The 27706-nt window shown below is 36.2% G+C and overlaps 1 protein-coding gene across 3 annotated transcripts in view; it reads left to right on the top strand.

The window, feature by feature from the left end:
• Positions 1–21: 21 nt before the first annotated feature.
• Positions 22–27706, top strand: part of LOC135225591 (uncharacterized) — a 61766-nt gene continuing 34081 nt past the window's right edge. The window contains exons 1-3 of one of the 3 annotated variants that reach the window (XM_064264875.1): positions 22–78; positions 26004–26272; positions 26778–26904. In XM_064264875.1, the coding sequence (XP_064120945.1) occupies positions 26004–26272; positions 26778–26904 (396 nt within the window). In that variant the 5' untranslated portion in view covers positions 22–78. Of the gene's footprint in view, positions 79–3753; positions 3894–26003; positions 26273–26777; positions 26905–27706 lie in introns of those variants that run through there. The other 2 variants (XM_064264874.1, XM_064264876.1) reach the window with 2 other exon arrangements.

Raw genomic sequence — 27706 nt, forward strand, 5'->3', positions numbered from 1 at the left:
CCACTCTTCTTAGGTAACTTTGACATCTGACAGACCAAGGTAGCTCGCGCAGTTAATAGATATATCACAGTTCCCGGAGTAAGTAAGAAATTGAGGCATTTTTAGTTGTATACAGTAATTACTAGAATGAATTTTGTAGAAAGAGAGAAATGTCAAGAAATTTTATTTAACGTTCTTCACTTTTTTCTCTCATAGTAATTTTTTTTATTTACAAAAATTAGAGAGAAGAAAAGGTAAATTAGAGGGCAAGCAGTATGGGCCCAAGATATGGGAACCAATGAAGTGGATGACCTTATGACTCAAGTCAATAAAATGAGAAAAAAGGGAGGCAGTGATTATTAGGACTTAATAAAGTGAATTTATTGATGTCTAAATGTGAGGGACAAATGCCTGACTGTGCTGTAGGTGGCACAACGTAAATGATAACTAAGGTTCGTTGTTGCGCCTCAGTGGCGTGATCGGTATGGTCTTGAACTGCTACCTCGGTGGCTGCAAGTTCGATTCTCAGACATTCTATTGAGGTGTTGAAGATTGTATTTCTGGTAATATAAGTTCACTCTTGACTTGGTTCGGAAGTCACATAAAGCCGTTGGTCCCGATGCTGAATAATCAATGGTTCCATGTGACTTAAAAACGACATATAAACAAACTACGGTTCGTTGTGGTTGTTTTTGTCAAGTTTTTTTTGTCCACCTTCAAAGCAACCAACTTTTTTTCATTTAACTAGTTTTCACCACCTGACCCAATACAATAGATATAATGACTGGAACCAGTAATTTTGAATAATTTCCATGGAGTGAATGTGGAAAAAGAGGAATAGAGCAATGTTCCAAATATGAACCAATAAAGACAAGATACAAGTTTAATAATAATCAGAGTAAGGAAAAAAGCATGTCCACACAAAAATGCTAGTATCTCATGGAGACTTACAATGAGATTTCTCTCAAACAAGTTTGAAGTGGCATGAGCATATAAAGTGCAATGCTCAACTGAATTTCATGAAAAAATTAAAAGGAAAAATTTGGGAAATATTGTAGAGATGGATAGTAACTATTTCAGGAGTTTTTAAACAATGCGTGATCCCCATTCAGATATAAGCACAAGATGAAGTTGTCAAGATAAGAAAACAAAATGAGGATGAATGAAACACTACTAGAAATGGGGAGGGATCAGGAATGATCAAAACAAATCCACAACTATATAAAAAAAAAGCTGGTTCACTTAAGGTAGATTCTTGGATGAGCCCTATGATTGCGAGACGTTTGTTTGGCGGCCGCTGATTGGCTGGTACCGGGAGGTAGGCAGCTCCCAGCCAATCAGCGGCTGCCAAACAAACGTCTCGTAAGCATAGAGCTCACCCAAGAATTTACCTTAAGTGAACCTGCTATAGCATCATAGGCCCTCGGAGCCTTATGTCAGACTTTTGTCAAATGGCGTAGCAAAAGATTTCTGGAATTTGATCAATTATCTGTGAGACAGGAAGGAAGGTTCGTGTTGCATCTTGTCCCTACGAAGGCTTAACTGGTGATCTGAAAGAGGGTCCTGTTCAGGTACAGTATTTACGAAAAAAAATTGTTGCAAATACTTCAACAACAGGAAGTCAAGTAAAGAAACTATAAGACCAGATGATAAGTTAGCCATGACTAATGTGAGACTTAAAGTACTATATAGAAGGCATAAAAACAGAAAAAAAAAAAAAGATTGATTAGGTCACCCCATCCCATTCACTAGCTTAGAGAATGATAACTCTAACTGTTGTTTTCCATCTGTCCATACGCCTGCGGTGTTTGCGCATGATAACTCTACGTCCCGGACCTTAAATAATATCCTATTCCGAATATTAACGGTGTAATTCGCATACAGTAAATTATTAAAACACTTTTCAGTTGCAAACTTACACCAAGATGTCTTTTTATTTACCTAAAACTTACTCATAGCGTAACTATTTAAAGCCCGGGACGCAGTGTTACCATGCGCGACCACCAAGGCGGATGGACAGACGGAAAAAAACCCAGAGTATATTATAGTGCCAATACTAATGGAAGGAAACTTCAGCTTCAAGGATAAAAAAAAACTAATATACCAAATGTAAGAGCATAGAACGAAGGACCAGTAGATTAGTTCTTGATAAACAGACGATGTCGATATGTTTGGAAAGCATGACGTTTCACATCTGTTCTTATGATAATTATGGATGTTGTAACTCGAGTGGATGCAGGTGGGCAAACCATATCAGTTTTCGAAAACCACAAGAACCAATCATAGGTCTACAAATGTACATGTATAAAAACTGACAACGGAAATGCAGGGAAATAGACCCATGTGTGTTCATCAAATGGGAAATATATTTTGCCATTATTTTCGACGATGATGAAGCATTTGGATAGAAAACAGTTAAAGGCAGATTAGTTATAAACATCATTATCTACAAATGTCGGCAGTAATAAAACTACACTTTAGGTGGTATGTTCATTGTGACAATGACACCAGTGGTGTATTAAAAAAAAAAGCAGCTATGAATGACTGAAAATAATCGAGCGATTGGCAAATATACCGTTTTGAAATTCCTTCTTAATGCTGTCGAACTATGAAAGCAAATGATCACGTAGTGTGATATTTTATACCTAATGAATTTAATGACTCGAAGAACAATGATATTTAAAAGTTTATTGGATAAGTGCTATAATGCCAATAAAGGAAACCATTCGTCAACCGGGTATGTCCCAAGTTCAATTTATTTTTATATGAAAACATTTTTTTTTTTCAAATGTAAGCTTTAATTGGGCTGACTTCAGTATATTGTTTTAACGTTGTAATTGCATTAAATGTAGACCGTTGCTCTTTTCTATGGTTTAATATCAAGAAGAAACCTTTTGGTCTTTATTGCAGAAATATACCCAGTAGAATTGTATTAGGCCTATTGGTATAATTGTAGAAATATACCCGATAGACTTATATTAGGCCTATTTGTAAATAATTGCAGAAATATACCCGACAGACTTATATTAGGCATATTAGTATATAATAATCGCCGAAATATGCCCGATAGACTTAGACCTATTGGTCTATAATTGCAGAAATATACCCGATAGTCTTATATTAGACCTATTGGTATATAATTGCAGAAACATATCGAATAGACATATTAGGTTTATTGGTATATAATTGCAGAAATATACCCGATAGACTTAGACCTATTGGTATATAATTACAGAAATATACTACCCCGCAGACTTATATTAGGTCTATTGGTATATAATTGCAGAAATATAGCTACCCGATACTTATATTAGGCCTATTGGTATATAATTGCAGAAATATACCCGATAGACCTACGTATATTAGGCCTATTGGGGATATTTCCATAACTTGCCTCACAGTAATGTATCTAATAACTTAACTCTATAGTGTAGAACTTTACTCATTACCGTTAAAATAGATAACTTTCTAACATTAAATTACCCAGACTTTGAAGAAGAAAACATTCCTGGTGGATTTTCGTAGCTGTTGGTGAATCCATGACAGTCAGTTTAACTTTAGCAATGGCGTTGCATGTGGCTGAATAGGCCTAGTAGATTAGTAGGAAAAATCTTAAAATTCCAATAACCCTCAGCTGAAATTAATTCCAGCTAAGGCGATCAATGTGGTTGAATGTTCTTAGGTTGGAAGGGGGCGGGGGGTGTTTGATAAAAGCCCCATTACATTGTCCAAGGGCGTCACCTCCCGGTCATGATATAACGCTCCTGCAGGAATTTGGCAGCTTCAGTTGTGTCTCAGAGTTCGTTGGGGAAGGAGGTGCGGTCTCCTGCTCCCTGTCAGACCGAAGACTTTGTTCCTTGACCTCTTATCGAATTCTGTTGTGGCAGAGAAAGGGCAGCTTGTTTAAATAAAAGGTCAGTTTAAAAAGTTTTTATTTATTTATTTGTTTAGCATTTTAAAGGGAGGTTTGTCTCATCGTTTAAGTTTCATTTCCGTTATAAAATTTACTGTGTTTAAACGTAAAAGCGTTGCTGAGAATTAACTAATAATATTAAGTATTATTAATAATAATATTATCGTAAAAGCGTTGGGGGAAATTATCTAATAATATTTTCGTAATTAATAACAATAATATTATCGAAAAAGCGTTTCAGGGAATTAACTATAATATTATCTTAAATAATAATAATAATAATAATAATAATAATAATAATAATAATAATAATAATAATAATAATAATATCGTAAAAGCGTTGGAGGGAATTAACTAATATTATCGTAAGTTTTAATATAATCGTAAAAGTGTTGGAAGGAATTAACTAATAATATTTTCGTAATTATTAATAATAATATTATCTTAAAAGCGTTGCAGAGAATTAACTTACAATATTATCGTAAGTCAAAGTCTGTTTGAATTAATTTTTTACGAATTTTGTGTCGTGGGAATGAAAATATTGCATTAGATATTTGTTAAGGCAGAAAAGCAAGTAACTTTATTTATATTTATTTATTTATTTATTTATTTATTTATTTATTTATTTATTTATTTATTTATATAGTATTTTTGTCGATAACGTAAATTGTTTTGCTGCTTCGAAATAATCAATATTTTTTTTCAAAAGAAATGGCAAACTTAAAAGTAATGATAATGATAATGGTTATATCCAGGACAAGATCTCTCTCTCTCTCTCTCTCTCTCTCTCTCTCTCTCTCTCTCTCTCTCTCTCTCTTAATACTATATACACTGCAGTGTTATACTTTTAAAAAGTGTACATTACGTAACAAGTAACGCAATACCCAACTTGCAAAAAAGTAAAATAAGATAAAAATAAAAAACTTGGTTTACAACGTATAGGGTTCAGTTCGCCCACTCTAGTTTAAAAAAAAAAAAAAAATTTTTATTGAGTTAATCGTATTAAACGGAACGCACTGTTACTTTGTGTTACTGGGAGGAAGTAATTGTTGCTTTTTTCATGCACGTGTCTGGGGGATATATAACTCTGGCGTTGAACACTTAAGGAATTTAAGTGTTCCTTTGTCGAGATTATAAATGATTAGATGGTTGAAATGTTAAAGGGAAGTTTGGTATATGTTAGCACAGGCATAATTAATTTTCAATGTTATTTTATTTGTAGAGTAGCTTTATGTAGGTCTAGTGGTTAAACGTACGTAGCCAAAAATAAGTTAGTTTTTTGTTTATATATTTTTCGGTAAACAATTTCATAACAATAATTTTTAATTTGCTTTTTAGTATTTTGTATATATATATTTTATTCGGTTAACAGTTTTTTACCAATGATTTTTTATTTTTTTGTTTTATATATATATATATATTATATATATATATATATATATATATATATATATATATATATACATATACATACATACATCTATTTCTTATTCGGTAAACAATGTCATAGCAATAAATTTTAATTTACTTTTTGTATGTATGTATATGTATATGTATATACATATATATATATATATATAGTATATATATATATATATATTTATATATATATATTATATATATATATATATATATATATATATATATATATATATATATATATATATATGCTTAAAATCACAGTAGATGCACGTGACTTCATAAATAAGCGAATTTCATAGCAATAATTTTTTTTTAATTTCCTTATTTTGTTTTTTTATATATAATATTTTATTCGGTAAACAATTTCATAGCAATAATTTTTAATTTACTTTTTTGTTTTGTCGTATATATACTATATGTAATATTTTTTATTCGGTAAACAATTTCAGAGCAATAATTTTTAATTTACTTTATTTCTCCATTGACTTTATAGGCCTATTGGTTAAACACGTCTTAACCAAACGCAGACAATTTGAAGTATATTATTTTTATTCAGTGAACAATTTAATATACTCTGCAAATTGAACTTTTATACGCTTCCTGAAGCAGATGCGAAGATATAACAACATGAGTCAGAGTAAAGGCGGTAATTCCCAGAGGGAGGCGCCCAGGCCCTGCCCTCTTGTATTTACTAAACTAAGGGCGCCACAGCTATGCATTTGGCGCGCGTACGAAACCAGCTGTTCTTCTTCTTGGTAGACTCCGTGTGTGTGTGTGTGTGTGTGTATTCGTGTTTTTATGTTTCTCTCCTTCCTTCAACGGCCAGGCTTTTTAGCCTACGATTCTCCGAGTCTAAATTTTCATTTGTGATTAAAGATTACATTTTTTTTCCTCCTCCGTCCTGCCATCTCATTTGTTCGACAGCTAACTTTACAGTGTTCTTCAGGTCTGCGTTTTGGAAAGGGCATCGTATTACTAGTACTATAACTTTATAGCGTTCTTCAGGTCTGCGCTTTGGAATGGACAGTAGGTCGCTATAGTAGCACTATAACTTTATAGTGTTCTTCAGATCTGCGGTTTGGAAAGAGCATCGTATTACTAGTACTATATATAACTTTATAGTGTCCTTCAGGTCTGCGCTTTGGAAAGGACAGTAGGTCGCTAGTACTATAACTTTGTAGTGTTCTTCAGGTCTGGCTTGAAAAGGACATTAGGTCGCTAGTACTATAACTTTATAGTGTCCTTCAGGTCTGCGCTTTGGAAAGGACAGTAGGTCGCTAGTACTATAACTTTGTAGTGTTCATCGAGTCTGCGCTTGGACATAAGGTTGCTAGTATACTATTAGCTCTCGCTCACAAGAGAGAGAGAGAGAGAGAGAGAGAGAGAGAGAGAGAGAGAGAGAGAGAGAGAGAACATAAATTGACGTGACGAAAAAATGCCTTGCACATTAGCAACAATTTTCGTATTTACGGGAAGCTGTTTTTTTCTTCTCTCTCTCCTCGTCTTCGTCAGCAGCAAGAAGATGGGGGAGCAGAAGCAGGTGCAACAGGCGGGTGTCATTTATAGGATGTCAAAGAGTGTCAGAAATTTGGAAGTGTTTATATATTTTCACGTCAGTCACGACACTCGCTAGTTTTTTTGTTTCTTTCTTTTTTGTTGATCTTTCCAAGTGCAAGAGATTAGGGTTTGCAAAGTGATTATTGGCCGTCCCCCCCTCCCCCCTCTCTCTCTCTACGTAGCTTTTGTACTTTGTTGTTAGTCAACTGTCGTGGATAATTCTCTCTCTCTCTCTCTCTCTCTCTCTCTCTCTCTCTCTCTCACGAATATTCGAGGAAAAAATTACGGCGCGAAAGAAATTGCCACCAGCTGCAGTCTACCAATTATCCCCCCCTCCCCCTCTCCTCCCTCTCCATCTCCCCTCCCCTTCTTCCCCTCTCCTCCTGCAACAGAAAAAAATCTAAACTTTCTTCCAATAGCTAAATTTTCCTCCCATAATGGACATGAAATCAAAGATTTATTCCCAAACTTGAAAAAAATATCGAAGCTTTCTTACCGTAACTGAAAAAAAAAAAAATATCGAAGCTTTCTTCCCGTAACTGAGAGAGAGAAAAAAAAGAAACTTACCGAAGCTCCCCTGGGTTGTGTAGTTGATGTGGGCGCTGATAAATATTTGGGTTTTAACCGAGTTAAAGACGCTACGCCCACGCACGCCCATGTATACAACCACCCTCCCTCGTTGGGTTGGGTCACCCTCGATTTGAGATGTTATACTAGAGAGAGAGAGAGAGAGAGAGAGAGCGCAAATTTGTAGTTAGTGAATATAAAAATGTTATCAGAAGAATTGTTGGAGAATTTCAATTATATTGAAAGGCTGTTTTAATTTTAGAGAGAGACCTTACAGACCTTACATCTTGTTCGGGTTGCCCCAGGTCCCTCAGTGTGAGGCACCTCTAATATCTACCAGAGAGTATATTTTGCATCATCCAATCTTGGATGGTCTGGGATGCAGTTTAGATATTTGTCGAGCTTATTCTTAAACACATCTACGCTCACTCCTGATATATTCCTCAGATGAGCTGGCAACGCATTGAATAGACGCTGCATTATCGATGCTGGTGCGTAGTGGATTAATGTCCTGTGTGCTTTTCTTATTTTTCCTGGTATAGTTATGGGCACTATTAATCTACCTCTGCTTGCTCTTTCTGATATTTTTAGTTCCATGATGTTTTCTGCTATTCCTTCTATCTGTTTCCATGCCTGAATTATCATGTAGCGTTCTCTTCTCCTTTCTAGACTATATAATTTTAAGGATTGTAGTCTTTCCCAGTAGTCAAGGTCTTTAACTTCTTCTATTCTAGCTGTAAAGGACCTTTGTACACTCTCTATTTGTGCAATATCCTTTTGATAGTGTGGGTACCATATCATATTGCAATATTCAAGTGGACTACGAACATATGTTTTATAAAGCATAATCATGTGTTCAGCTTTTCTTGTTTTGAAGTGCCGTAACAACATTCCCATTTTTGCTTTACATTTTGCCAACAGAATTGCTATTTGATCATTGCATAACATGTTCCTATTCATCATCACACCAAGGTCTTTAACTGCTTCCTTATTTGTGATTGTCTCATTATTAGGTCCCCTATATGCATATAGCTTTCTTTCTCTGTCTCCATAATTTATTGATTCAAATTTATCAGAGTTAAATACCATCCTATTTACCTCTGCCCAATCATATACTTTGTTAAGGTCTCTTTGTAGAGCGTTCCTATCTTCATCACAAGTAATTTCTCTACTTATTCTTGTGTCATCAGCGAAACTACTCACTACCGAATCCTTAACATTACTGTCTATGTCTTCAATCATAATAACAAACAGTATTGCAGCTAACACCGTACCTTGTGGCACACCGGAGAGAGAGAGAGAGAGAGAGAGAGAGAGAGAGAGAGAGAGAGAGAGAGAGCAAATTTGTAGTTAGTGAATATAAAAATGTTATCAGAAGAATTTCAATTATATTGAAAGGCTGTTTTAATTTTGAGAGAGAGAGAGAGAGAGAGAGAGAGAAGAGAGAGAGAAGAGAGATAGAGAAGAGAGAGAGAGAGAGAGAGCAAAAGAGCTTAAGTAATAAACAAAAATTTTGTAGCAGTGGAATTCATATGCTTAAAGGCAATTTAATTGTTAGAGAATTTCATTATATTGAAAAGGCGTAAAGGGAGGGAGAGAGAGAGAGAAGAGGGAGAGAGAGAGATGAGAGATGAGAGAGGAAAGAGAGAGAGAGCGAGAGAAGAGGAGGAAGAAGGAGAGGATTTGGAGAGGAAGTGAAGAGGGGAGGAGAGAGAGACGAGAGAGAGAGAGAGAGAGAGAGAGAGAGAGAGAGAGACCTGGACCTGAAATTGGAACATAACATTCAGGTCATAGGCCAAGAGATGGGACCTACAGGTATGGCGAGGTCAATCAGCACTGTGAAGTGAAATAAGATTAAAAAAAAAGGGCTTTAAAAGGTGTAACAGGAGGAAACCCTTTTGTTAAAAGAGAGTTGAGAAAAGTGAGATAATAGAAAGAGAATATTGAACAGAGGAAAAAAGGTTATAATAGATAACTGATGCAGATTGTAGGAGGGAAATTTTGAAACTCCCTTTGTCAACAAAATACAAGAAATGGAAGAGGCTTCAGCAACTTTTCTAAGGGACGCCACTTGGAGCCTTTGGCAATGCCTACAGTGCAGACAAACTAGCAGACAGTTTGAGACTAGAAAAAAACTTATAATAAATAACTGAAGCAGACACAAGGTAGGAAATTGTGAAACTCCTCTTGTCAACAAAGAATATATAAAAAAAAAGAGTAGGAAAAGAAACAGGGAGAAAAATAACAGTGTTCTCTGTTCTGTCTCAATAATAGACAGTAGGCGTCAGGAAATAGCGGATGAAAGAAACTGTTGGGGGTGAGGTTGGGTGGGAGGGGGTTGGGGGGGGTGGATGGTGTGTGAGACAGAGGACGATGTTGATGGCATTAGGATGCCTCATAACACCTGGCACATATCAAAAGCTCTCTCTCTCTCTCTCGCTCTCTCTCTCTCTCTCTCTCTCTTCTCGATCTCTCATCTCTCTCTCTCTCAATTACACAATTATATATATATATATATATATATATATATATATATATATATATATATATATATATATATATCACAGAAATATACGTCACAACACTTTCCCAAAGCTGACCTCAGCCTTACGACCTGGTAATGACCTCTCATGACCTGATGATGACCTGACAATTGAACCAGATATGACCTGACACGGGACCAGGGCAAGATGACGAAATGGTTTCGTTAGACCCAAAAATATTCCCTTTGTAGACATGATGACGGACAGTATCGAGGCTAAGTCTCTCTCTCTCTCTCTCTCTCTCTCTCTCTCTCTCTCTCTCTCTCTCTCTCTCTCTCTCTCGTCCTAATTTGTGTATGTCATTCTCTTCAGCAAAGTTCTCCCTAAGAGGACATGGAGATGATTTCGAACAGCAGAGAATATTCTCATATCCATTTCCTGTTTCATTTTCCTCACTTGGAGATGATTAACACGGCAAAGAATATTATCATTTCCATTTTATTTCGCGCTGCTATAATTCATCTCTCTCGCTCTTCCGGATTCGAGAGATTGGTAGATGAATATAGCTTTCAGAGATAGCCTTGACGAGGTGGGAGGATTCGTTGGGCCCCAAAGTATGATTGCAGAAACACTTCACTGAAGTTTCATAATGGAAAGGAAATGATTGTTTGGGTTTATTTTCTCCTCCTCCTCCTCCTCCAACACCGGGCACTTGGGTTTCAACATCTATCTTATACCCTTACGGTCTGATACCCCAGTCTTCATCATCTTGATGTTTACTGTTTACATTACTTTCTTTTAACCGATTTCATTCAGTTTACTCTGAAATGGTGTGCAAAAACCTAAACTGTCTGCCTGTTAAATTCGTTGGTTCTGTTAGTTAAATAACTCAAAAGAAGTTGTTTGTAGAATTTGATTCGTTTTTGGACAAAATGGGACTGGAACTTTTGGTGAATAGGACCCTTTCATTGTTGAAAAACTCCGCCTATGTTTAGATTTACGGTCTCCAAACTCCCCTACTGCCGGTAAGTGACTTCTCTCGACCGTTCGTCGTATTAAATCGTCGATACATTTGAAAAAAAAAAAAAAAATCTTGGATAAAACCAGTAATAAAGGATAATGTCACTCGGTAGCCTTGGAAATATTCTTTGATTCTTTGACAAACTTCGAAGTGCGGTATCAACCTCGACAGGAGCTCGTCATTGTCAGTATAGATGACTTGCAAGGGAAAACAACCAGAGGCTAAAATTGCCCTGACAACCCAAACACAGAGCTGAAGGAGAGAATTTTTTTTTTTTATAGGTTAAAGAAGGTGTAGAGCCAGGTGGGTGGGTGGTTGGAGGGATATTTTAACTGAAAAACGGGTAAGCCTACTCTCTTATTTGAAATATGACTAGGCCTACTCTCTTATATGAAGTTTGACTAGGTCTGCTCTCTTATTTGAATCTCGACAGACCTACTGTCTTATTTGAAACTCGACTAGGCCTACACTCTTATTTGAAACTCGACTAGACCTACTCTCTTATTTGATGAAACTTGACTGGGCCTGCTCTCTTATTTGAAATTTGACTAGGCCTACCCTCTTATTTGAAACTCGACTAGACCTATTCTTCTATTTGATACTCGACTAGGTCTACATTCTTATTTGAAACTCGGCTAGGCCTACTCTCATATTTGAAACTCGACTAGGCCTACTCTCCTATTTGAAACGTGACTCGTGAATTTTAGAGCTTTCTGTCTCTACTCTCATTTATTTATCGTTATTGTTGACGGGACGGGTACAGTCAATTTATAAAACTTAAAAAAATAAGTAAGATCGACGTTTCCCATGCACATTCGATAGTGTACCAGTGGATATAAATAATTTTTTCTTCTTCTTATCCAGGTCTTAGATAAAGTCAATTTATTACGTATTGACTAAAACTCATTTTTACCCCGGTTCATCAACTCTGCCAATTGTTGACTGACTTGATTATCTTATCTCCTCGTCTTCCACGCTTCATTTCTCGGGTAGGGGAGGTCGGGGGGTGGGTGTTGGTTCTTTCGTCCCTTATTTGGTAGCTCAAACTGACCGTTTTGATATTAATATCCCGTCGTAAATATTATAAAAAAATATATCATGGAGTGCTGATAACTGCAATACCAAGTTCAACGTTCGTGTTATTGTGATCGTGAATTGCTGTCATGAAGACTTAGGTGCAAGATTGAATTGATGAAAGATTCAATAGATAAAATATTATATTGATTCCACGAAATATGACATCTTGAATTGAAAGCACATCCAAAAAAGACAGTTCCTTAACTGGAGATGATAGTAGGCCTATATCAACCGCGTAAACTTTCGCTGTATACGTATGTTTACTTTTTGGTTAGTCCGAGAAATAATACGTAGCTGTCATATTATCTGTAGAGTAATTGTATGCATTTTTTAAAATGGCGATTTAGGATTAATAATTTTAATATCTATACTCAGTTTTTTTCCATCTGTCCATCCGCCGGTGGTGTTTTTGTATGATAACACTGCGTCCCGGGCTTTAGATAGTTACATTCAGCTTACATTCAACGATTATAAAAATATCCTATTTCGAATATTAACGGTGTAATTCGCATATAGCAAATTATTAAAACACTTTTCAGTTGCAAATGTACACCCAGATATCCTTATATTTACCTAAAACTTACACACAGCGTAACTATTTAAAGCCCGGGACGCAGTGTTACCATACAAAAACACCACAGGCGGATGGACAGATGGAAAAAAACCGAGTATAGTATAGGCTGATATTAGTGGTAGTAGCTGCTGGAGTTTGGCTTTGAAACGGCTCCCATTAGAGTGGTTTTAGCGCGACTGTATAGCTTGCACGTAGCTTCACCTTCTACGTTTGTTTTCCAGAGAGAGAGAGAGAGAGAGAGAGAGAGAGAGAGAGAGAGAGAGAGAGAGAGTTTCGTCTCTCCTTCCTAGTGTTTTGTCTTATAACTCAAAGGAGTGAAAAGATTGTTTAAAAAATTACGAGATGGGCGTTGGCTTCATCTTTTCAGATGAAGAATCCGCTCATGTATGACATGAAGGTTTAAAAAGATATTCTCTCTCTCTCTCTCTCTCTCTCTCTCTCTCTCTCTCTCTCTCTCTCTCTCTCTCGTACATTATATACGAAAGTACTTTTGAATAAGAGAGTGTTCTAATGGTAGTACTACATGGTACTACTTCTAGTAGATGGTGCAAATTCTAGTAGATGGTACTAATTCTAGTAGATGGTACTAACTCTATAGTACATGGTACTAATTCCATTAGCTGATACTAATTTCGTAGATGGTACTAATTCTAGTAAATGGCATTAATTTCGTAGATGGTACCAGTTCTACTATGAGATTCAGGGCCTCTGTAACACGGTTTTTTCGCAATAACTTTTTATCTATGCATTTCATAAATATTACGCTTATTCAGAATACATATTATATCAACACATAAATTTTGAGTGTATTCTGCACTACGTAGGTTGAATAAATTTGGTACTTATAATGTAAAAGTGACCTTTTTTGAAGACGGGCCAACTTACTCAGAGAAAAGGTTTCGAACGCACTCGTTACGTAACTTATGACATCATTTCTTCCCTCTTTCTCGATGGATGATTGGCTATACGTAACGAAGGCTAAAACTCTGGCAACAATGACATACAAATTTAAATACAAGCAAAGCAGTACACCTTTATGAACTCTGGAACCTCCCCACTGATAATTGTCATAATGAACAAACCAACAAAATATGTTAATAAATACAAAAACACTTCGATTATTAGTCTAACTCCCAAAATAAGTTTCCAAAGAAATTAGTCTACTTTATAGGTCACAATCAGATTGACAAGATGTAGGGAATAGTTGGTAATTACCAAAAACATAGTAGACAAGCTTGATTTGATAACTGTTATATCCAATGTCAAGCAATTTTTATTTATTGGCTATCTACCTATTTACTGAAAAAAATAGCCGGTACCGTATATTGGCTTTAAACCTTCACCAATAATTATCGTCAGAATGGTGACTTCATGAGGCTCCACCCACTTTCGCCTCGTTATAATTCAGGATAACACTGAAGGCTACCATGGGCATTGTTGGATTAGAAAATTTAACTTCTGGCTATAAAAACTATTTTCTCGAGTAGTTGTAAGAAGTGCTAAATGATCCTCAAGGATCCCAGCAGTTGGTCTAAACGTTTAATTCATGTATATTACTGCTATACTGTTGCGGCACTACTGCTACAGTAGTATTACTACGCTAGCACTGATACCCTACCCACATCTATGTATCGTTCCGCCATTCATAAAGTCTTTGGGTTTCAGAGCCGATGGCATTTCTGTCTGGTGGATGGGCGGGGCAACATTTAGTCAAAAGGAGTTTGTTTACCTTGCTTACGTAATGAATGTTTTTCGACTCTTGGCTCGTAATCATTGGCCATGGCGTCGGCTAGATCATTTTTACTCTATAAAAATCAAAACTATCGGGTTTAGGTTATTGATAATGCTGACAAAATTTGTGTGGTTGTAAAATATACATATGCCAACTTTCAGCTACATCCGATGCTTTGACAAGGAGCAAAGTCCAAAAAACCGTGTTACAGAGGCCCTGAATCTCATAGTAGTAGATGAAATTAATTTCGTAGATGGTACCAATTCCAGTAGATGACTTTAATTTCGTAGCTGGTACTAATTCAGGTAGACGGTACTCATTCTAGTAGATGGTACTAATTTCGTAGATGGTACTAATTTCGTAGATGATACTAATTTCGTAGATGGTACTGATTTCGTAGATGGTACTAATTTCGTAGATGGTACTATTTCTAGTATATGGTACTAATTCAGTACAGAATTTTAACAGAGCCTAGAGAGTACGTCATTTGATAAAGCCCAAATTCGAGTCCTAGACACGAAAGTATTATAGTAACTGCAAATTCTAACTGTACAGTGGTCTAATTTATGTTATTTTCCCAACGATGCAAATGTGGTCGAGTGCTTGCAGTCACTGCATCCAGTGTCGTGTATCCAGTGCAAATATGGTCGGTAGCTTTCCAATTATTGGATAAACTTATTATTTTTTTTTTTCTAATGTCTCGACCTTTTTCCGATACTGGGGTTAAGGCTAATAATCACCATCCCCGGAGAGTCGCAATGTAGGATGGCTGGAGCGTAATATAATCCTTTTTGGTGTGATTAGGAGGGGTAGCCTGGGATTTCTTTGGAGCCTTTCTAGTTATGTATATGTGTGTATATTTGTATATATATACATATAGATATGTAAATATATTAATAAAGTACTACATACACATTTGTTTATATATAAATTGTACATAAATGTGTTTACACTTTATTTATATATAACGTGTATACACATATGCATGTATATACACTTAAATATACATATGTTTGTGTATATATATATATCTAAGAAAAGAAGAACCCATATATATATATTATAGATATATATATATATATATATATATATATATATATATATATATATATATATATATATTTATATCTAATAAAAGGAGCCCATAAAAATGCCAAAACGTAGGAGATTAGTACTGTATTTCAGAGAACAATGTCTCTCTGTTCAAGCAGGTGACAAATGAGAAGAGTTTAGAAAAAAAATAATAAATAAAAAGTAGTATTTATACCAAGAAGTCCACAGGTCAGCAATTATGTCTCGCCGGTTGACAGTTTCTCTCCAATCTTCTTAATCGCTGGTTGGAGGAAGATTTTATCTATGACATCTGAGTCCCACGCTCTTTTTTTTGAGAAGTTCATCGTCAACCCGGTTGACAATTTCCCTTTAATCTTCTTAATCGCTGGTTGGAGGAAGATTTTATCTATGATATCTGAGTCCCATGCTCCTTTTTTGAGAGATTCATCGTGGTCCTGCATTTAATCAGAGTATATGTCTATATATATATACCTGTGAATACATACATATATATATATAAATTATATGTATGTCAGGGAAGTCCTTCACGTGAGGGAATACCTTGTGGAAAGTCCTATCTGTTTTCCTGCCGAGTCATTTGAGATCCTACCCTGTTCAAATGCCTTTCGAGATCTTTGGACCGAAAGCAAACAATTTAATTCTTCTCAGAACAATTAGACGATGCGGGAATTTGTATTTTTTAGGTACACTAATTCTTTATTTATTTTTTCTTTTTACAACTGGGTGGTTGTGTGGTGCCTGCCTGTCTATGTTAAGAGGTTTTAAGGCCGTGGGAATAAATTGCTGTAAAAAAATTTGTTGTGCAGTTTTCAGAAGTAGATTAATTACGAAATGAAAAAGGGAATTACTTATGAATTATCTTAGCTAGGTTGTTGAATAGTTGGAAAATTGTATAGTAATATTTATTAGTATTATTATTATTATACAATTGATAACCCTATTCATATGGAACAAGCCTACAGGGGTCATTGACTTGAAATTCAAGCTTCCAAAGAATATTACAGTGTTCATTTGATAGAAATTACAGAAGGCTATAGGAAATACAGACAGGATAAGTACATCAATACAAGCACAACATCCTAACACCATTCTATTACTATCATTATTAATATTACGAAGGCCGTAAGTGATACTATAGCCACGCCCTCTCATGGTAAGAGAGGATACGCCATTTAATATAGAAATATAGAAGCACAAACAGAAAATTATTCTAAATGATTCTCTAGTCTAAAAGAATCACGGAACCAAAGCACTGACTAAAAAGTGATAAAGCAATACTTCTGTAAATGCCTTTCAGTAGTGATTCTCGTATTATTCTTGATGGAAACACCTCGGGGAATGTAATGTGTCTTGCGTTAATACAATTCGCTTAACGTTTTCGTGATAGCCTGACTTTGCACTAATTGGGCTAAAGATAAGCCAACCCTTTTGGCTTAGTATATAAAGTCACTCATTGCACAGTCCACTTTATACTTATTTAAGTATGTGAGTAATGGGTCAGCATGGATCCCCACTTAGCGCATTTAAGTGAAGGTAATTTTGTGTTAAGTTAATTAGTAGAACAGTTTTTACTTTCTTTTTTCGTTTTAGCTTTTGGTTTTCTGTAAAAGCAAACTATTGAGATGGCTATTTGTCTGTCTGTCCGTCTGCACTTTTTCCCTCTGCCCTCAGATCTTAAAAACTACCGAGGCTAGAGCGCTGCAAATTGGTACGTTGGTCACCGACCTTCCAATCATCCAACATACCAAATTGCAGCCCTCTAGCCACAGTAACTTTCATTATTTTCAAGGTTAAAGTTAGCCATGATCCTACATCTGGCATCGATATAGGCCAGGCCACCACCGGGCTGTTATTGAAGTTTCATGGACCGCAGCTCATACGGCATTATACCGAGACCACTGAGAGATAGGAGCTATTTTCCGTGGCCTTGACTTTCGCATTGAATCGTTCCCATTTGTTCATGACATCACTATATGTGCCAGGAACACAGGCCACCACCGGGCTTTGGCTGGAAGTTTCATGGGCCGCAGCTGAGAGTTTCATACAGCACTTTTCACTTGTTTTTTTTCGAAACGCGTCTCGTACGTAGAGAATATGAGAGATACAGGTGATGGTTTTGATATTACAGTTAAATTGACAGGTTTAATTATGAAATATCCGTAGAACTCACAACTAAAATCTACAGTCATTCTACTGTAGGCGTTACTCAAGGTAGGTTCTTTAGGGCGTCCATTGGACCCCTAGCTACAGCCCCTTTCATTTTTTTACTGTATCTCCGTTTATATTCCCTGTCCTCCATCTTACTTCCCTCAACCTTCTCCTAACAGGTGTCTCGTAGCGGAACTGCGAAAGGGTTTCATCCTATTATACCTTTCAAACCTTCATATTTCATTTTATTGTTGAAAGATATAGTATACACGTTGCAAATACGATTATGTATACCTATACTCTGTTTTTTTTCATCTGTCCATCCGCCTGTGGTGTTTTTGTATGGTAACACTGCGTCCCGGGCTTTAGATAGTTACGCTAATTGTAAGTTTTAGGTAAATAAAAGGATATCTGGGTGTACATTTGTAACTGAAAAGTATTTTAATAATTTACTGTATGCGAATTACACCGTTAATATTCGAAATAGGATGTTATTATAATCGTTGAATGTAAGCTGAATGTAACTATCTAAAGCCCGGGACGCAGTGTTACCATACAAAAACACCACAGGCGGAAGGACAGATGAAAAAAAAAACAGAGTATACGTAGTGAAGTTAGAAAAATAGTACAAATGTGCTTAGTATACCACAGGGGGGGAGTTGTATATCTATACATATGAAGATAAAAGGCCCATAAAACACTATTTGAACGATGCAACCATCTATTTCGAGCAGAAGGAAATGCTCGAAATATATGGTTGCAACTTTCAAATAGTGTTTTATGGGCCTTTTATCTTCATATTACTTTGTTGACAGTAAAAAGACATTCATATATATATATTATTTATAGACATATTAACAATAGAACATTACATATAGATATATAGATATATTATATATATATATGTATATATACATATATACTATATACATACACACACACACACACATATATATATATATATATATATATATATATATATATTATATTTATATAATATATATAATATATATATATATATATATATATATATATATATATATATATTGACGGACTATCGCTAAAACATGCGATATCTCATGTAGTCGTAAAGCTGGAGGAAGGAATGAAAGGAGTTGACTCTTAAGCGCTTTCGTGTATTTTTCACCCCTCTTCAGGGTCAAGTGATACAAAAATTCATTATTCATTACAAGGACACCTCTGTGGCAGCAATACATAAACATAAAAACTATCTATCGTACTACTATTTAAAAACTAATTGTCTAAAAATGTTATTTACAAGTAGTTCATCCAGTTTGTACATCCCGGGGTTGCTGTTGATCAAATCTACACGATTTTTTTTTTTATTATACATGATTCAACAATATTTTGTTTTATGATGTCTTTACAGAACATGATCTCTTTGCTTCTTTCCAATTCATAGTGTGGTTGCATTCATTCATATGTTGAAACAAGCTGCTTGCATTATTCCCTGTTCTAACATTATATTTATGCTGCTTTAATCTTGTTTCGAGATCCTTTCCACTTTGTCCCACGTACATTTTCTTGCACTGATTGCAAGGGATCTCATATATGCAGCCACTCTTCTGTAGAGGGGAATTCCTGATTAACAAATTCTTAAGTACATAGTTCTTAAAAATGACATTAACATTAAATGGTCTCAACAGCCCAGGGATGGCCATAAACTGGTTACAGTATGGTAAAACAAGGAGGTTTTTCATATTAAAATCACTCTTACGACTAACTTCATAAAATGTTTTTCTTGCTTTACAAAAAGCCCTTTCAATAAAATCACAAGGGTACATAAGACTTGTTTTGCAATGTCTCGGACCTTCTGAAGCTCAGCTTCGAGGAAGTCAGGGCAACTGACCCGCAGTGCCCTTAAAAACATAGACGAAAATACCTTCATCTTCGTTCTCGGATGATGTAAAGCAAGAAAAACATTTTATGAAGTTAGTCGTAAGAGTGATTTTAATATGAAAAACCTCTTTGTTTTACCATACTGTAACCAGTTTATGGCCATCCCTGGGCTGTTGAGACCATTTAATGTTAATGTCATTTTTAAGAACTATGTACTTAAGAATTTGTTAATCAGGAATTCCCCTCTACAGAAGAGTGGCTGCATATATGAGATCCCTTGCAATCAGTGCAAGAAAATGTACGTGGGACAAAGTGGAAAGGATCTCGAAACAAGATTAAAGCAGCATAAATATAATGTTAGAACAGGGAATAATGCAAGCAGTTTGTTTCAACATATGAATGAATGCAACCACACTATGAATTGGAAAGAAGCAAAGAGATCATGTTCTGTAAAGACATCATAAAACAAAATATTGTTGAATCATGTATAATAAAAAAAAAAATCGTGTAGATTTGATCAACAGCAACCCCGGGATGTACAAACTGGATGAACTACTTGTAAATAACATTTTTAGACAATTAGTTTTTAAATAGTAGTACGATAGTTTTTATGTTTATGTATTGCTGCCACAGAGGTGTCCTTGTAACGAATAATGAATTTTTGTATCACTTGACCCTGAAGAGGTGTGAAAAATACACGAAAGCGCTTAAGGGTCATTCCTTCCTCCAGCTTTACGTATACTATATATAATATATATATATATATATATATATATATAATATATATATATATATATATATATATATATATGTAATTCGTAATTTTAGACCACGAAGCGTTGCTCATTCTTAATTTTGACGATGTTACCAAGTTTGGGAAGGGGTAAATCCAAGATGGCTCATTAAGACCTCTTTGTTTACTGATCTTGATCGCGCGGTAAACCAGGGAATTATGGGTATAGCCTCTCTCGTCAGAGGCAAAGAGCCCTTTGATCTTCACCGTCAGAACTGATTTGAGCATCGTAACCTCAGTTTCTGTATTGGTCTTGATTTGTTTGTGGTATTTTGTAAGTCCACAGTTTCCCATAGTGATTATAAGTTCGTTCGTGTTGGAACTCGTTCCAGTATACTTCAATTATCACAGTAATACTCAATGTTCTGGCCTTTGGAATGAGTTTTATATTAAAATTCTAGTTTTCTAAACCTCGCAAAGAATTTACACCGACATTTCAATTATTACGTTTGGTATTCCAGTTCCTTCTTTTTTCAAAACCTCCCTAAGAAATCTACAGCCATCTCAACCTCGTGTTATTTAAAGCTGGTATCACACTAGTCATTTCTTGCTGGTGGTTTTGGCCAGCATCCAGCCGATGCTCGCGAGCAAAAGTGTTGTATCGTCACACTAGGAACTCGTGGTTTCGAGGAGCCGTAGGAAAAAGTAAACAAAACTGATCAGCTGATATCATCATGGCGCCCAGAAATTGTCGGACTGTTGCAAGATGCGCTGCAGTGGTTTATTTCTCGGAAACTTACGTGAATGCAAGAGTAACAAAAAACGTTTGTGGGTTCAAGAGTGGCTCAGGAGAGTACGTCTTATCAGCAGCAGCCATCTTGTTTGTTTACACTATGCTGTGGCTCGCGGCTCGTGCTGGCTGCTTCCCGTCCTGCTGGGAAGCTAGAATCTCGAGCTAAAAGCTCCCGGTTTTTCATTCTCGGCAGCAACGGCTCGCTGCTCGAGAAAAAAATGCCTAGTCGCTAAATAAATCTCCTGGTTCTCGCTGTCTCCTTGATCAACCTTCCCTATCTCTATATCTCATTTTCACTGCAGGCAGCAATCTTGCTCTCGACACCCCAGTGTTTGCATTCCCCGCCGCTGTCTGTTTGGACTTAACGGTTTATGCGCAAGGTGAAGGCACATATACCTTCTCTGACGGGCTGTTTACTTCCTTCCTGAACCCCCCTCCCCCTCTTCCCCACCCTTTCTTGTAGGGGCCGGATGTTGTTGTTGGAGATTAAGCTGGCCTTATGCCAGCACGGGCTCTTCCTCATAGAGCAGCCTGTAGGTAAAAAGATGTAAAACTCCAGTCTTGGGTGCTCGAGCAATGTGGGTCGACTGGATGATGTTGTCCAACAGCTGCTCCAGGATCTTGGGATAAGTCAAGGAACTTGGGAAAGGTCACGTGAATGATGTTTCTCGTTCGTCAAAGGTTGATGATGGCCTGGACGGCAGGGTAGGTAGGGATAAGGGGAGGAAGAGGGGGTTTTTCCTCCCCATGGGCTGGGTTAGGGTGGGGGAGGTCCCCAAGATGCTCTTAACTGCAGGTCAGATTTTTTTTGACATCCGATCAAGGCCGTGCGGTTCTGTTGCTAACATGCAAACATTATTATTATTAATAATTATTCAGAGGATGAGCCCTATTCATATGGAACAAGCCCACCACAGGGGTCACTGACTTGAAAAGTCAAGCTTCCAAAGATTGTGGTGTTTATTAGAAAGACGCACCAGAAGGTAGAGGCAAATACAGAAAGAAGAGATCGCTGATTAAAGAAACGAAACATAAGTAAACACATTAATAGATAAATTGCTGATATAAATAGATAAAAATGTAAGTAAATCATTAAAAATATAAGAAGAGACGTTTCCGATCCAGGAAAAAATTGATTCCAGTATTACTTCAAGTATACAGGAAGCCTCCGGAATTTGTAAAAAGAAAAAAAAAAACTTTCACATTACTCTTTAAATAATTAAAATATAAAATGATGGGATTTGTAAAAATATTTTACATTACTCTTTAAATAAATAGAATATAAAATGACGCCGTATTCTGTGTTTCATGAGTGGAATGAAATACGCCAGAATGTTTACAAGCGGCCACCGCATATAATTAGAGGCTTCGGTAGCTCGGTAGTCCGTTAAGGGACATTCATTAGTCCCAAATTACCGAAGGGTAAATTGCGTTGAACAAACACCTACTAACGACATCCAGTGACGGAAGAAAGATGTGTCATTTTACGGGTAATTAGGAGAGAGCTTATGGTTCGATATAGGCTCTTCACTCGAACGGCGACGTAACGAGAGAATTGACGTCCCCTGGCGCTATATCCATGGTGGTTCTTGTTACTGGTTTCTGGTTCTTAAGAGCTCACCCCACAAACACAGTTGCGGGTATACTACACTGTTTATGAGGTGCAAAGCTATATCTCCTTGTCTACTATACTGTTATTTAGTTTAAGTGACTTCAAAATGCTTATTTTATGTGTATTATCCCTTTTCTGCAACAAAATTAACCCCGAAAAATTACAGATATTTCTAAATTAGATGCGATCCAATATCTCTATTTTACTTTTACCTCAACTCCCTTTCATTTCTTCTTCTTTATAACTGAGGCAGAACCTTGTTACTTAGCTTTGCCATCCATCGCTTTCCAGATTAAGAACATTCTTAATTTTGAGGGCTATCCTGGTTTGCTGGGACTGTAAACAAAACGTTTCTTCTTCTTCTTCTTATGTTTCTCCTGAGGACCAGGCAGCCTCTTGGACAGAAATTGTTAGTTCCAGGTCGCAAATTCCCGAGATGTACAGTCGTATAGCACCGGCCCCGATATTTATTTTATTTTTCCCATGCCATTACGTTAGTTTAGTTATAGGTTTAGATTAGTTAAGGGCAGTGCAAGGTATTCTGAGTGTGGTAATTTGGGTGTTGGGAAACATATTGAGATTAATTTCAAGAAGGTTGTATGGCTAGTTTTTTTAAGATATGGCGTCCTGCTTCTTTCTGGGAAGGTTCAGGTAATTTGTAAATTTTATTTAGTAGTAGTAGTAGTAGTAGTAGTAGTATGAGTCTTGAAATGGAAAAACGAATCCACAGTCATGTGTACGTATACATAACTGTGTATCTGTTTCTCGAATGATAATGATAATCAAGTAATTGAAGGTTTAAAGATTACATATAGGCTTTAGAATAGCAAGTGGCAATGGCTGACTGATTTGCTTTCGTGATCTGGAGAGAGAGAGAGAGAGAGAGAGAGAGAGAGAGAGAGAGAGAGAGAGAGAGAGAGAGTAGGCGGGCGTTTTTTTTTTACCCCTGTTACGAACCAATAAGTCCAGTTGGTCAATATTGGCACTTCATTACGACCTCCCACAGATAGATGATCAAAGAGGGGTGCCGGATGGTGGCCGGACCTCGAGAGGCGTTGATAAAGTAGTGCCGTCAGTACACCTCATGCGTTGCACTGTACGCATTGCTTGAAATTTATTTTCAGTGGCGTCCCTTCGGCCCATAGCTGCAACCCCTTTCATTCCTTTTACTGCATCTCTGTTCATATTCTCTCTTTAATTCCAGCTGAATTATCCCATAGGTCCCAGCGCTTGGCACATGGCCTAAATTCTGTATTCGATTCTTGGGCATTCCATTGAGGAGCGAGAGATGTGTATTTCTGGTGATAGAAGTTCACTCTCGACGTGGTTCGGAAGTCACGTAAAGCCGTTGGTCCCGTTGCTAAAAACGCCATACAAACAAACAACTAAATTCATTGCTTGATCAAAACGAGCACAAATACACTGACTTCATTCAGATTAATTATTTCCCTACTGCATTATCTTTAAGATCATTCAAACAATGAAAAAAAAGCTCTATATTATCACCAAGTAATTAACTGCCGCGTATATGTTATGGCCTGACATGCTGTGTTTACCTTCGACCATAAACATACTTTTGTGTTCCCTTCTGACAGCTAACTCACGGCCATGTTTATGGATTCCAGGAAGGACAGAGTTACGTATAATAATCAGAAGTAAACGATGGATGTTTTACGTTGCTGACCAGTACCGGGTTTGTGTGTAAACACTGATAGATATATTGTAATCAGAATAAACAGTTGGTATTTTACGTGGCTTGGCTGTACACACACACACACACACACACACATATATATATATATATATATATATATATCTATATATATATATATATATATATATATATTGAAAAGGAGTAGGCTATCTTCATGTGATAATTGCTTTGTTGTGACTTGTGAATAAATCACATAATATTCCATGTCTAGATTCTAAATTGGACTATAGTATTAGATTTCTTAAAAATTAACTATATCATCTGACAACGATACGGTCTTTATTCTGTCAAAATGGTATTTATATAGTTTTTTTCTGAAAAAAACTATCGTGCTGGCTTTGTCTGTCCATCCGCACTTTTTCTCTCCGCCTTCATCTTAAAGTCTACTGAGGATAGAGGGCTGCAAATTGGCATGTTGATCATCCACCCTCCAATCATCAAACATACCAAATTGCAGCCCTCTAGCCTCAATAGTTTTGATTTTATTTAAGATTAAAGTTAGCCATGATCGTGCTTCTGGCAACGATGTAGGATTGGCCACCACCGGGCTGTGGTTCAAGAAACTTCGGCTCAATTTTTACTTGTATTTTGTTGTTTTTTCTCCTCTGAGGACAATACAGACTGCCTATCATGACATATTGATTTCATTTTCAACTGCTTACAGTTGTTACTGATCTAATATCTTGATTTCATTAAAACTGTTGCAGATGTAACCGATAAGATGATTTAATTTCATTTCACTTATTACAGTTGTTTGTTAATTAATGTCTTGATTTCATTTCAACTGTCTGCAGTTGTTACTGGCATTATATCTGGACTTCATCTCAACTGTTTACAGTTGTTGAGAGCATTATATCTTGATGTCATTTCACTGTTTACAGTTGTTGAAGGCATTATATCTTGACTTCATCTCAACTGTTTACAATTGTTACTGGCACATTATCATGATTTAAAGTTATTCTACACTTCTACATTTATAGGAAAATGACACATAATCACGCTGACACAGACAGGCCAAGGTCGCCAGGACAGTTTTACCTTGAAAAACATCGGCAGGATACATGATCCTAGATAAGTTATAGGTTTTCGCCATTAAGCTGAAAGGTTCCCAATAGCCGATGACCCTTTCCTGAGCAAACGGAAGCTGATATACTTAATGGATAGATTAGACGGAGCGACATAATATATCCACGGATATCTAGAATCCACTGGTCACCTAACGTCTCGAATTCTTTGCACTTTTCAGATACGCTTTCCACTACAAAGCTTGAGATCCAAATACAGGAATTTCAGAAATTCTTGTGTTCAAAGTAGGATTCGAACTTGCGTCCAGAGTATCAGCAGAACTTTATGCTTTTCCTTTACTTAACAGACCTTCTTTTAGTTTGACAACTTAACATCTGAAGAATAAGTATAGGATTAAATTCTACCATCGAACACAAAGTTGCCTTCATTGCACCTTGCGTGGTGCACTGTAGGCATTACTAAAGGGTTCCTTTCATCAGTCTTACTGTCCAACCTCTCTGACTATTACTAATTGGTGCAACTGGTGGGAGGCTTCTTTCATTTCCACCTTTAGATCTTGACATTTCACCTGCATTTTCTGGGTCTCTGTATTTTGCTGTTCAACCACTTCAACTCCCTCTTTCCGTTTTCTTTAGCTAGTCCTTGGCATGACAGCCTAAATTTCCTTGAACAAAACTTTCCCAACAAACATTCACCATTTTCCACATTCCTTTACCAGATGATGTTTCCCCATCCACTAAGGACATCTGGCGGCGGACAGAGGTACTACCAGATCGTCTGCATCTTCGCCTCGTTGGTTTTGGCCCTGCCACACCCGAAACAAGAGTACCCACTGGTCCCTTGGGAAGACTTGTGGGACGAACTGGACGAGATGACTCTCGGGAAGGATTTTTGCGAAGTGGAGAGAGGTTACTGCTGGTACAACTCCACCAGAATCTTAGAGGATGACAGCCCCTTCAGGCCTCTGGACCGGAATGATTTGAATGCGTCAGTCTTCGACGGTTTTTGTCATTGATGTTCAGTCATTCAGTTTAACTATTTACTTTAGGTTGACAGCCTGAATTTCATAGATCAGTATCATGTCTTTATTTATTTATTTATTTATCTGTTGACAGCTAGTTTAAAAAAATCATCATATATAAATAATTATTTATTTATATGTTGACTGCCTGAATTTCACAAACGAGTCATGTATTCATAAAATTGTTTATTTATTTCTTCATTTATTGGCACTTGAGTTTGAAAAAAAATCATCATCATATATTAATGTCTTATTCATTTATATGTTTACTGCCTGAATTTCACAAACCAATGTCATGTATTTGTAAATTTGTTTATTTATTTCTTCATTTATTGGCACTTATGTTTTTTAAAAAAATCATCACCATAATATTAATGTATTATTTATTTATCGCTCACAAGTCAGTGTCATTTATTTATAAATCTGTTTGTTTATAAATTTGTTTATTTGTTTATTTATATGTTTACTTAGGCTCTGTCAGTGCGACAGCGACTGCGTTCGTTATGGCGACTGCTGTCGGGACAGGGCCGAAGCGGATTGGGGCGACGGGAGGGAGGAAGGAAGCTCTCGGTACTCCTGCCGGAAGATGCAGACGATTGTGAGTGTACAGCCCACGCCTCTACTTACGAAATCTCTACTTACGAAATTTCAGAGATACGAACTTCCAGCTTACGAACTTTCATCTTAAGAACTTTCAATGTAATCTTACGAACTTTCAACTTAAGAACTTTCAATGTAATCTTACGAACTTTCAACTTAAGAACTTTCAATGTAATCTTACGAACTTTCAACTTAAGAACGTTTAGATATACAAACAACCTTCATCGTAAATAAATACTGTATTTTACTGTACTATTACCAGAATTGACTTAATGTACTTAGGTTTTGAATATCATTCGTATTAATAAAATACTCTTTAAAATACAGTACAGTAATAGTTTTGTGTTTTAGTATAAAAAAACATAAATAGTTCTGTATGTATTGACTTTGAGTATATCAAATCGAACTGCCTGAATTTTATATTTCATTCTATTCCTTCCTGTCAATTTTTGTGTTTGGTCTTTTACCAATTAAAATACACTTGGGTATTTACACTGCTTGCGCCGTTAGATACTGAAAGTGGTACATAACTTTTACAAAGTGGTACTACTTAACTTTTACTAAAAGAAATATTCGCGATTGTTTGTCTTAAGGAGCATTTGCCTGTGTATCTCTGTATTATTATTATTATTGGTAGTAATATTACTATTTAACTAGTTCACTTGAATGTGTACTTATTATTATTATTAGTGATAGTAGTAGCATTAGTATATGTATGTATTTTCAAGTGTTATTATGTTTGCTGGTAATAATATTATTATTTTATATCTAGTCCACTTAATATTATTATTATTGATATT

Source organism: Macrobrachium nipponense, chromosome 13 (assembly GCF_015104395.2).
Source record: "Macrobrachium nipponense isolate FS-2020 chromosome 13, ASM1510439v2, whole genome shotgun sequence".
Taxonomy (NCBI): Eukaryota; Metazoa; Arthropoda; class Malacostraca; order Decapoda; family Palaemonidae; genus Macrobrachium; species Macrobrachium nipponense.